Source organism: Thamnophis sirtalis, unplaced genomic scaffold (genome assembly GCF_051295495.1).
Source record: "Thamnophis sirtalis isolate CommonGarterSnake01/CBP01778 unplaced genomic scaffold, rThaSir2_p1.2 scaffold_8, whole genome shotgun sequence".
Taxonomy (NCBI): domain Eukaryota; kingdom Metazoa; phylum Chordata; class Lepidosauria; order Squamata; family Natricidae; genus Thamnophis; species Thamnophis sirtalis.
The window spans coordinates 85,915,916-85,927,981 of NW_028261388.1; the positions used below are offsets into that span (position 1 = coordinate 85,915,916).

Sequence of the window (12,066 nt, forward strand, 5' to 3'; positions counted from 1 at the left end):
GGCTTTTTGCTCTCTTTTTTCTTCCTTAGTTTATATTAATTTATATTAGCTTTTATCTTATTTAAAAATGACAATAAAAATCATATATTAACAATAAGGAAGACAGATATTTAGATATTGTGCCTACTTAAGGCGTGCCTACCTCGCCTAAGAGCCAAGGTGGCGCAGTGGTTAAATGCAGCACTGCAGGCTACTGCTAGATCAGCAGGTCAGCGGTTCAAATCTCACCGGCTCAGGGTTGACTCAGCCTTCCATCCTTCCGAGGTGGGTAAAATGAGGACCCAGATTGTTGGGGGCAAGAGACTGACTCTCTGTAAACCGCTTAGAGAGGCCTGAAAGGCCTATGAAGCGGTATATAAGTCTACTGCTATTGCTATTGCTATTGCTATTACTTTCAACTAATTTATCTAAATTAAAGAGTGACCAGACTGTTTTACTATATAATGCCATCCGAAGAGTTGCATTTCAATCTAGGTTGGCTACCTAGTTTTTATGGGCACCAAACATTATTTGATGGGAGAGTCATGGCAACATATCATTATAAACTGGTCAATTCTATACACCAATGAAACTTTTGAAGGGAAAATTGCAGTGTTCTTCTCTCTGTACTGTTGCAGGTAACATCATAAAATTTCAATTACTATCACTTATATCAATAAATATAGTTTCAGTGAAATATGTGGAGTCGTTTTCTCAACCTGGCTTACTTAAAAAGGCTGACGTCAACACAACTGCCCAGCCCTAATTCTGCTGGCATCCCAAAACATGGATGTTTTCCCAGTTATAGGAGTTGGGAGGCTGAAGACTCAAGAGAAGGATGATATTGTAGCGACTCTTGTAGTTTTCCTCAAGTGCCACTATTTATATTATGCTTGGTTGCATATCATCCAGATATTTAGACTGAATTTTGCATTTTTATCCACTTATTGAGTCCTTCCTAAGGTCCTGGGATAGGCAGATGTCGTTTTTGATGGTGTTAAAGGTATCGTCAAAGGATTTATGCTGTTCCAAGTAAATCTGCCTTTCACAATTGACTGCTGGCAATTTTGTCAATGCCAATGATGTTCAAGGGATTATGATGAATATCATTAATCGTGGTGAGGGTTTTTTTAAAGTTTTAATTTCATGATAGTCCCCTTGAGTTGCTGTTGCAAGGAATGCAGCCAGATAAATTGACTTAAATAAACAAACAAGCATATGAAAGGACATAGCTGAAACATAAGTGGTATTTATGCCTAAGAGTCATTTTGACTGGAGAAGAGAGCATTTTATTTCTGAGAAAAGCTGTGGTTGCCTCTCAGTTTTGCTTTTATTTCAGCTTTATTCTAGAGCTGAAGCTGCAAATTACTTGTGGGAAAGAGTAGAAGTACCAGGCATTTCTAAGAATGAGGGAAAGCTTGTTGTTTGTGATACTGCTTGTTGACACGGTTTCATTTCCTCTTCAAGGCCACTAGTTATAAAGCCTCAGCAAGCCTCAAACCATCATGTTTTGTCAGAGTGATCTGCCATGTACTGATTTGCTCTGATGCCTCAATGTCTATGAGGGATGATTGAGAATTATGTGTGATACTTTATTCAAGAAGGATTTGGCAGAACAGACGGACTATTTCAAAAGAAGGTAGAAAGTCAAAACAAGATATTACAATATGAGGGAGGGCGGGAGACCTACTGCATACAGCTGGTGAGAACTATTTTTACTCTTCACTCTTAAAAGTCCAATCTTTGCATGTTAAATTGTAAAGCTGAATTTGAATTGTACACTTTTTACTTAGCAGCTATTTCACATTTATATGGCATGTTACATATGGGTGCCATTACACGTTTGGTACCACCTGGTACATATGGCTGCCTTAGGAACCATCTACCTCTAGGAGATGTGCTCTGAATCCCAATGTGTTAGATTAGATCATTTGTGTGTTTAGTAAGCCATGCGGCTCGGTCCATGGTGAAAAAACGGTTATGCATTGAAAATTCCATCTGTTGTCTGGAAGAAGCTTAGAAAGTCGGAAAAGAAGGCTTAGGATATTTTCCACTTCCCTTTGGATAAGAAAGCAATGTAGTTATATGGTATCATTGCAAAGTTATTTATAGAAAGGCAAATTGAACACATTGGAATTAAATGTCTATGGAGATTCTCACTCATCCAGGTCATCGTTGACGAGAGTATTTAGTATTTATTGAGTTTGTATGCCGCCCTATTCCCGAGAGACTCAGGGCGGCTCACAATAAAAAAGGGAGGGGATATAAAAAATAAAATAAAAACAACAATTTAAAATTCTACAACAGCCGTAACCTTGAACGGGGCTGGATAGTTCAACAGCCCCAGGCCTGCCGGAACAGCCAGGTCTTAACCACTTTGTGGAAGGCCGGAAGTGTAGTAAGGGTCCGGATCTCCACGGGGAGATCGTTCCAGAGGGCCAGAGCAGCCACAGAGAAGCCACCCCCAAAAAATTCATACTAGGGCTTATTTTTGGGGTGAGTCTTATTTTTGAGGAAACATGGTAGTATACTAGCTTCACTATTCTTCAAATTTTCTTCCAATGTCCTTTTTTGTTTTTAACTGTCTGATCTGCTTGCAGCGTTCCAAACCCACCCATTTTCCTTGGTATGTAAAGTAGATGTTAAAATCTTTTTCACTCTCCTGATGCATTCACTTCTAATCTTCTTGATTCACTGTGCTTGAAACGTTTGCTACTTCTATGATTATTATTTTTAGCTTTCAGGAAGACGACAGAATTTTATACGTTCCCTGATACCTAAGAACTGTTACTCATCTGTGATTATTGTTGGTTACAACTTTTCAGATGATGTAATTTTTATTTTTTTATTTTTTTTCCAGTGGACATTAAGAAGAAAACTGATTTTCCTGTCTTCTGGATAGGTAACCTATCACCAAGGTGGCTCCTGATTGCTGCCATGAAATAATAATTTTAAAAAAAGATACTGAGTGCAGTGATAAAAGAGTTCTATCAGAGACAACGTATGTTTTTTATCAGAAATAAGCTGTGATGAGGACTATCAATAGGTTAGAAAAGCTGAAGGACTCTGTTGAGGTTTGTAAACATTTAATTGCCATTGTCATTGTCATCACATTGAGAAGTTGGAGCTATGAGGACCCAGAGCATAGCACGAAAGCAACACAGCCAGAGAACAGGTGTAACTCTCCTCTATTGCTACAAATTTGCCCCCAAACATCCCCACATTTACTACAAGCCTTGGGGCAAAGCTGTCACATGCACTTTCAACAGCCTCCTTTTGCGTAGTCCAGTAAGCTAGGTGAGAAAACTTATGTTCACCTTGCCCCTCTTCCTCCCTGTCTACAAGCTCTTCTGAAACGCCTTGGCCTGACTGGCCTTGCCCTCCCTCCTTTCTATGCAGCCACCCCCTCAATCTCTGTGGGCTCAGGGTCAGCTCCTCTTCTCTCGCTCCCACGGGGGCATGACAGGAGCTGTGCTTTCTGCAGGGTTTTTTCTGCCCTGTGTCCCTTTATTGTTGAGCATGGGTGCTGTTGGGGAGAGTCTGTACTGCCTGCATCTCAAACTGAAGCACCAATGGTTCACCTGGTGCACCAATTGCGGCCCTACCTGGACCGGGAGGCCCTTTGGATAGTCACTCATGCCCTCGTCACCTCAAGACTGGAAAACTGTGATTGTGTGAGTGAAAGATCCACAAGGCATACGGGTATAATCCTACAATTTAATACAATACCTACACTCATATCCCTTCCCCTTCACCCAAATACAAGAGAATAAGGTGTTACGTTGCCCGTGTCAGGACCCAAGAACCAAGAAAGACACATGGAGTTAGTTAAGTTACTTTCTTTTAGCGTTCTTCACTTATAGGCATAATTTTGCCACATTAAAGCAACTATTTGTATAACCACAGATATGGTCTGGCAATATCTAGGGGAAAGCCATTTTAATCCTCTTCCTACCAACCAAACTTTCCAAGTTCCGAAGTTTCTTTGCACTTTAGAAAACATCCCCTCCTTCATGGGAATCCAGACTACATCCACCACAGCTCTGTGATTCTGTATTTTTCAGGATGGCAAGCCTCTATTGCTTTCAAAACTCTTCATACTGACAAGCCAGCTGTCCTGAATTTGGACTCCATCACCTACTCATGACAACATGCTACTCCCAATGCAGCCAAGAATTTCTTCCAATAAGAGTATGTACCCCCCCCCCCGCACAGCAGTGAAATATTATCATTTCTGAAGTGCATATTCTATCCATTAATATAATGCCATTGGCAAGGAGATAATAGAAACTGCATGTGATTTCAAATTTAATGCCAAGGTAATGTGCCATTTAGGCATGGCTGGGTTCATTAGCTTCGGATCCATGTCATTCTTACTTGTGTTCCTTCTGTACAGTACTATTTTTCTATCAATTGATATTTTTTTTTAAAGAAGTGCTTTTAAACTCTGAAAGTCGTTTCCCCAGAATTACAGCTCTTTCAAGTGACCAAAGAGCCTAGCTATCATAGATCTAATGCAACCACAATGAGAATGAACTCACAAATATCTCTGACAATGACAGGAGGTAATTAAGTGCTGTTTCTTCCAGATATATGGTACGGTAGAGAAAGGCAACTATGGTTTTTATATTACAGATACCCATTGAAATGTATCTAATGCTGTTCCATTCTGTTCTAACCCAAATATAATATTGATTAGGGGTTGGTGTTTTCCTTTTATATAGCTAGAACTACCGCATGTGTAGAACTGATTCTAATTTTTAAAATAACCATTAATACTGCAGAGAAACATTTCATATCCCTTTCCCATCTCTCTCTCTCGTCCTCACTCCTCACCACGTACAAGTGAATGAATGGACACATCCTTCAGCCAGAAGCAGAGATGGTATTCTACCCGTTCGCACTGGTTCAGGCAAACCCGTAGTGGCAGTGGCGCAAGGTTCTGCCTACCCACTAAGACATCATCATGAACCTTCTGCACATGCTCCCACCACGGAACCAGTGGTGAAGAAAAGAGGATACCCTTGCGGGCCAGTAGGGGGTTTCCAGTCCCCATCCTTGGCAGGTCATATTCATTGTTACCATACTATATTTAAGCTACTTTATATTCCCAAGAAAAACTGTGACATCAGAACTTCCACTTTCTTAAGTAAATTGCTCCTGCTTTCACTGCAGATTATCTTAAAAGCCTTCTTCCCAATTATACTTTGCAAATTAGTAGGAATTGCACATTTTGGACTTCAAAAGGCTGAACTAATGCTGTGATAAAATTGGGATAAATTCTCATTTCTAGAAGCACCTTTTTCCATCTGACTTTGCTGATGAATCTAACAATGAAGATATTTTTTTTACAAAAAGGATATAGATAATCCTTGGCTTACAACTGTTCATTTAATGACCGTTCAGGGTTACAACGGCACTGAATAAAGTGACTCATGAGTGTTTTTCACACTTAGGACCATGGCAGCCTCCCCATGGCCATGGGATCAAAATTCATATGCTTAGCAACTGGTTCATATTTATGATGATTGTAGAGTTGTGGGATCATGTGATCTCATTTTGCAACCTTCTGCCAAGCAAATTGATTCATTTAACACGTGTGGCAAGAAAGTTCGTAAAATGAGACAAAACTTACTTAACAATGACCTCATTTAGCAACATAAATGGTGGGTTCAGTTGTGGTCATAAGTGGAGAACTATCTACCTAGGATTCCCCCTGTAGAATCCTCCAAAACCTAGCATTAGAGGACCATTCGGTGCTAAAACAGGACTAATTCACAAAACTATTAGGTATGAAATCTCATTTCTCCCCTGCTAAAGTCTACATTCTATATTAATGAGAAATTTCCACCACCCCCCGGCTCTTCCTGGGCCTTGATCCATTCTATCATGTTTCTAAATGGTCTTTTGATTGCTTGTTCTTACCTTGCCCACATATTGAGTATCTGGACCAGTATATTCCTCCAATAAAAAAAACTGATTCCACATCCATCCACGCTTCGTCCGATGCATTGCTTTCCCCTGATCCTTAGCCAGCCCCATTATCCTTTTGGCTTGCAAACACACGCTAGTCCTCTTCGGTGATAGTAAAGTAGGAATCTCGTAAAAAATACAAGTCCACATTAGAAACGACAAGCAGTTGCAAGTTTTCATTCTTTGGGCCTTCCGCAGAGAAGTCTGCTGAACTTGGTATGTTTTTCCTTTAACCAGAAGAATCTTCTGCAAATGTCGTTGTATTCCTCTTTGAAATAATCTGTAAATTAGATAAAGGTTTAGATGAGTTTTAAGTTTATATATCTTGATGTAACCCCCACTCCACATCATTTGTGCATGGATGTTATGTTTTTTCAACCTTCAGAGGATCCTATATACATTCAAGAAAGGACTGAGAAACATCTGCCGGAGTTCATATAAATCATATTCTAATAGGATGATATGCAAAGCCAAACTAAATGAAAAAGCATAAATTACCTAGACCCAACTTTTTTGCTCTGGCTTACTCTAACAGGTGAGAATGTATCATAGTGGAGCAGCTATTTTACTCAGGAGTACTAACACCATTCCTCTCCTCCCACTTTTTCTGATATTCCGATTATAATTATAATTCTCCTCTGCGCATCTTTCAAATATCCCCCGTCCCCTTTTAAACAACAGTCTGCCAATATTGACACAGACTGAAATCTTCCTAAAATCTAGAACAGGAGATCGTTTAAGTCATTCAATATTTATGCCAAGGAATAAATTATGTCTGCAGTAAAGCAAGGTTCTTTAACTTTCCTCTATGGGGAGCTGCACTTTAAAAGGAAGCTTTAAAAAAAAATCTCAGAGACTGCAGAGACTATGGTCAATGATTTTGAATGGTACAATTGTGCCACTCAGATTCACCTCAGATCATAAAATGAACAACACCTGAAGGAAGGAAGGAAGGAAGGAAGGAAGGAAGGAAGGAAGGAAGGAAGGAAGGAAGGAAGGAAGGAAGGAAGGAAGGAAGGAAGGAAAAACCTATTATTCTAGTCAGGACTGGTCAATTAATAGATTGCTTGCAATTCTTAGCACTGCTTCTGCAGGCTCAAGATTTTTCTGTCGATAGGTTCTAGCTCATTTCTTTTTCTTCTCTTTTTTTGGTAGGGGGAGAGGCAAGCCACTTTTAAGGGGCCCTTGATATTTTAAGCCTGAGGTTTAGAAACTATTTGAATGCATGTCATAAGGGGCCTAGTTGATGTTTTAAGTTGAAACTTGGTGACTCTTTCAGTGAATGTCATCAGACATATATCATATTTTGTCCCTTAAGCCTTCATCTGAAACTTTGGGATGGAAATTTTGGTGTCATTTGATTGAAGGGACTTAGCCAAGAGTTCTGGGGAGATGTACACTGTCCTTTCTTAAAGCTATAGGTTGCATACTTTTGGAAAAAAAACCTTGGGTTTCATAAACAAGCTGCTTCTTTTATTGTTATATAGTTATTCTATTATTATTATTTTCAGTCTTCGGTTTCACAAGCTTTTGAAACAATGCAGCAGGGGTGAAATTCAAATTTTTCCCCCTACCAGTTTTGTGGGCGTGGCTTGGTGGGCATGGCTTGGGGGGTCATGTGACTGAGTGGGCATGGCCAGTGAGGAAGCACTGCAGAGCCACGCTATTCATACCTGCATCCAATTCACTGTGCCAGGGCAGGATTCAGGAATGATTTCTGCGGACGGTCCAGACTCTGCTGCTGAGGAGGAGAAAAACTGGGGGGGGGGGGGAGGTAGCTAGGCGAGAAGCAAAGGAAGACTCACCAGGCTGAGCCACGTGGTCAATGCAAGGGAAGGAACCAGGGAGCAGCAGCAGCAGCTGTGACTCAGGTGTGACTCTAGGCAGGTGAGGCGTGGAAAGGAGAGAGCGGGAGGGGTGGGGCCAGTTAGTGGTGTGATTTACCACTTCTACAAACTCTGCATAATTGCCGTCACCGGTTCTATAGAACCTGTACGAACCGGCTGAATTTCATCCCCCCTGCAATGCAGTTTTTGATGTCATCATGTTAATCCAGGGTTGTTGCCATTCAGATAACAAAAAGTATAAAGTCCTTCTTGCATTTGGATTTGTAGCAGCCGTGCTATTAAAAAAATCCTGTGCCTCTATGAGGGTTCCCCCCCCCCAAGTAGTGGTTACAAAACAGAGGGAGGGTTCCCAACCACTATAGTGACAGCATATGGACAGAAAATATTGCTTGGGAAATAACATGCAAGCAAATGCTGTAGCCTTAAATTGGTTAGTTTTATCTGCAATTTAAACACTGCTGCCCTTCACATGTTTGCCAACAATAAGAATGGTAAAGAAAGAATACTCATATAATCTCAGTGACCTGCTTTTTAATAAACTGTAAGTATGGCTTGAGGACTAGTTTTGAGCTAGAGTGGTTAAGGCCTCAGACTAGGAACTAGAAAATCATGAGTTGTGATTTTGTGCAGCCTTAGATCAGTTGGATGATCTTGAGCCAATCACTCTCTCTTACTCCTTGGAAGACAGGAATGACAAACCAGTTCTGAAAAAACTTTGCCCACTCCCCCCCCCCCAAAAAAACCTTGCAGAGACTTGAATGAAAGATAGCATGAAATGCTACAAACATACACACATTTTTTTAAAAAAATCCACAAAGAATAGCAATAGTTAGACTTATATACCGCTTCATAGGGCTTTCAGCCCTCTCTAAGCGGTTTACAGAGTCAGCATATCGCCCCCAACAACAGTCCAGGTCCTCATTTTACCCACCTCGGAAGGATGGAAGGCTGAGTCAACCTTGAGCCGGTGAGATTTGAACAGCCGAACTGCTGAACTGCAGTCAGCTGAAGTAGTCTGCAATGCTGCATTTAACCACTGCGCCACCTTGGCTCTTGTTGTTGTTATTCAGTTAGAAGACTTTTTGTTAACATGAATCCATGAATCTCTTTGTTATTAAACACATACTTTATTCTAATGCAAATAATTTTTAATGAACCCACAATCTCAGGGACTATTTAAAAAGAGTCATGCATTTTCAGGCCTTCAGATCATTCCTGGACTGGACAAAATTTGACAAATTGAACATTTATTTATGTCCCTATTATTGTTTCATAAAACAGATTTTCAGATTTGCACCCATTTACATACAATAAAACAGAATTCAGATTGCAGCAAATTAACAGACACAGCATATTCTTTAGCTGGAGATGAAAGACTATTAATCTAGACATATTTACTAAATATACTATATTGCATGATAGTCTATGCAGCACAGAGTTGTTACTCTGCCAGTTCGCCCGGCTTTTGGCGAACCAGTAGCAGCGGTGGTGGGAGGCTCTTCCCATCCACCCAGATGTCACCACGGATGCTCTGCACATGCACAGAATTTATTTATACTTAGCTACCTGTCTTAAAAATTAAATTAATGCTCCTAATTGTTTCAGAATTCCCCACTGGAAATTAGTATTTAGCTAGAGGAAAATATCACTTGGATAGCAGTGAGTCCAACTGGTTGTGTGGAATCAGGTGATTTTATCTGAAAACTCAGATAGTGGCAACTTCAAAAAAAAAATTCCAACAATTGGAATGTGGGGGAGGAGGAAACCCTACAATATGCCTCTCAAAATGCATGATAAATTTTTAAATCCAAAAGTTAGCAAAACAAATCTTGAAAAATACAAAAAAGAAGAAAAGAAAGAGGAAGTAAGGTTTATATTTGTCACATACACATGATTTTTAGAAAGCAGCTTCTGTCAAACTCTTGGCGCTAAATAGCAACAATTAGCAATATTGCAGGTGACCTGGATGTTTTCATTCCCTGGTAGGAAAATTACATGGCAATCATCTAACTGCCCTGGAATTGTTGGTAGAAAAGGATTAATTTTAATGTAAACTGTAATATGATTGCAGCATAGTAGCATACGTGTGCTAGCTTCCTCGTGTCAGAGGGGCAGAAATGCTAAACTGGAAGCATATTATAGCATTCCCTTGAAATGCTACAGAGGGAAAGGTGCTGACATATGGCCTTGTAAAAGCCCAGTGATATTTAGAGTAGTGTAAGGACAGAGATTATGACGGAATAGGGTGGTGTATAAAGACAACATGCCATGACTCTTTCATCCAATAAAGTTGGTCTCTTCCCGGGCAGATGAGCTAAACCACAATTTTAGATTCCAGGAGGTGATGTGCAATCAATTCCTTGATTGCTCCCCGATTCATATTTCGAAATAAGAGTAGGGCACATGATCTTATTTTCTTATTAAGGACCTTCTTCCATTTAGAAGTTATCACTTGGAATGAGAGGGATCATCAAATCCATTGGAGTTCAGTTAAGTTTACCCCAATAATTAATTGCCTCTATCCATCCTTTAGTTTCTACTTCGGAAGGCCTGGCCTCTAGCTAAACACAGCATTAGCTTCAGATTGTACTTTTTCAAGGTACATAAACTTATTAGATAGACTGAGTGGTTTCCGGTTTCTCTTCAGGCTGTAAATCTCTTAAACTGGTGTTTAATGTGATTTTATACTTTCCCCTAGTTAAAAATTATATCTTAAAGCTACCAATTAATACGTGAGATTAGTCTTTGGGGGGCATAAAGAGTTTTATTTTGATTGGAGAAATGTCAGTCCCTATCAAATCACAGAACTCTTAGGGTGGTTCAGTCAATCATTCTCTGACTCAACTAGTTCACAGACCTGTGGAAAAATTGGAAAAGTCCTCAGGAATGTTGTTTGTAGACTCAATAAAAAAGGTAGAATACAAATGTAATAAATATATACTACTACTACTTGTGTTATGTTGTGTTAGTGGCCCTTATTAGAACTTTATAAATCCAACGACACAGGTGATTTAGATTTTACAGGGGGGTGTTTGAAATGTAATCTTTAAAATCATTGAAAGTCACATTTTTTTAAAAAAAAATCTTGTACTAGTGTTTCAGACACTTTTCTCGACTGTCTTTACACAAATGTAAATACAGAGCTGCTTTGTGGGGAGTAAAAAGCCCCCATACATCACTTTTGAAAGATTTACACATTATCATGTGCAGGATAATGAGCAGAAGACAACATGACTCTATCAGAGAGAGCAGGAATCCCCATAATTATGCATACAAATATCACTGAGAGTATTTCCTCTTTTTCATTTAGCAAATTTATATGGCTGCTCATATTAATAAATCACTCCAGATGGCTAGAGTTTTAAAACTTGTAATTTTAAATGGTTTCACCTTTTCTATAGTGCTTGCAATTTCTTGGCTACACTAACTGCTTACTATTTCCATAAAAAGTACTTGAAATATTTTTTAAAAAATCATAATGTTAAGTGACTTGTTCTTTTTACCAGATGCATTATAGTAGGGTATTAGATAAGTGTTTAATATATCCTGTTAAGGTGAAATGGTTCTTCACTGTTTTATTGAACATTATTAGTTTTGATGTCAACTGTGTGTCCGTATATTCTTTTGTGTAGAGATTCTTCCCTTCTTTTAAGATACACTTCTATGAGTTAGAAGTATGGAAGCTTGCTGACTTGGTGGCCTATTGGTTAAATTGCAGTATTGCAAACTAACTCTGCCCACTGCCAGGAGTGTGACTCTGACCAGCTCAAGGTTGACTCAACCAATTTTTTTTTCCAGTGTCATCATAATTTCCAATAATTGCTGAGCAAATAGCAGTAAGTCAAGTACTTTCGGTGGATGAAATAGAGTTTCGATCTATCAATCTAGCACAGTGTTTCTCAACCTTGGCAACTTGAAGATGTCCGGACTTCAACTCCCAGAATTCCCCAGCCAGCATTCGCTGGCTGGGGAATTCTGAGAGTTGAAGTCCGGACATCTTCAAGTTGCCAAGGTTGAGAAACACTGATCTAGCAGGCCTGTTTCTAAGATTGCATACAAGGTTTCTACAATGGAAGTTGGCCTCGATGGGCATTTAAACCTTGCTTGGTGTTGCTGATGCAATTTTTATTCTAGACTTTAAACAAATACCTACACCTTCTTCTACAGTCTACACCTTCTCAACATCACTCAGTTTGGATGAATGCATCAATCTCAATTGCTGATGAAAATATTTGATTATATAAATGTCTGGTAAGTTTTGTATAAA

General features: G+C 39.5%; 1 protein-coding gene across 1 annotated transcript in view; it reads right to left on the reverse strand.

The window, feature by feature from the left end:
* CDH9 (cadherin 9) overlaps positions 1–12,066 on the reverse strand; it is a 119,025-nt gene that overhangs the window by 77,133 nt on the left and 29,826 nt on the right. The window contains exon 2 of the mRNA XM_087721994.1: positions 5,905–6,232. Coding sequence (XP_087578120.1) covers positions 5,905–6,132 — 228 coding nt within the window. The 5' untranslated portion in view covers positions 6,133–6,232. The remainder of the gene's footprint in view (positions 1–5,904; positions 6,233–12,066) is intronic.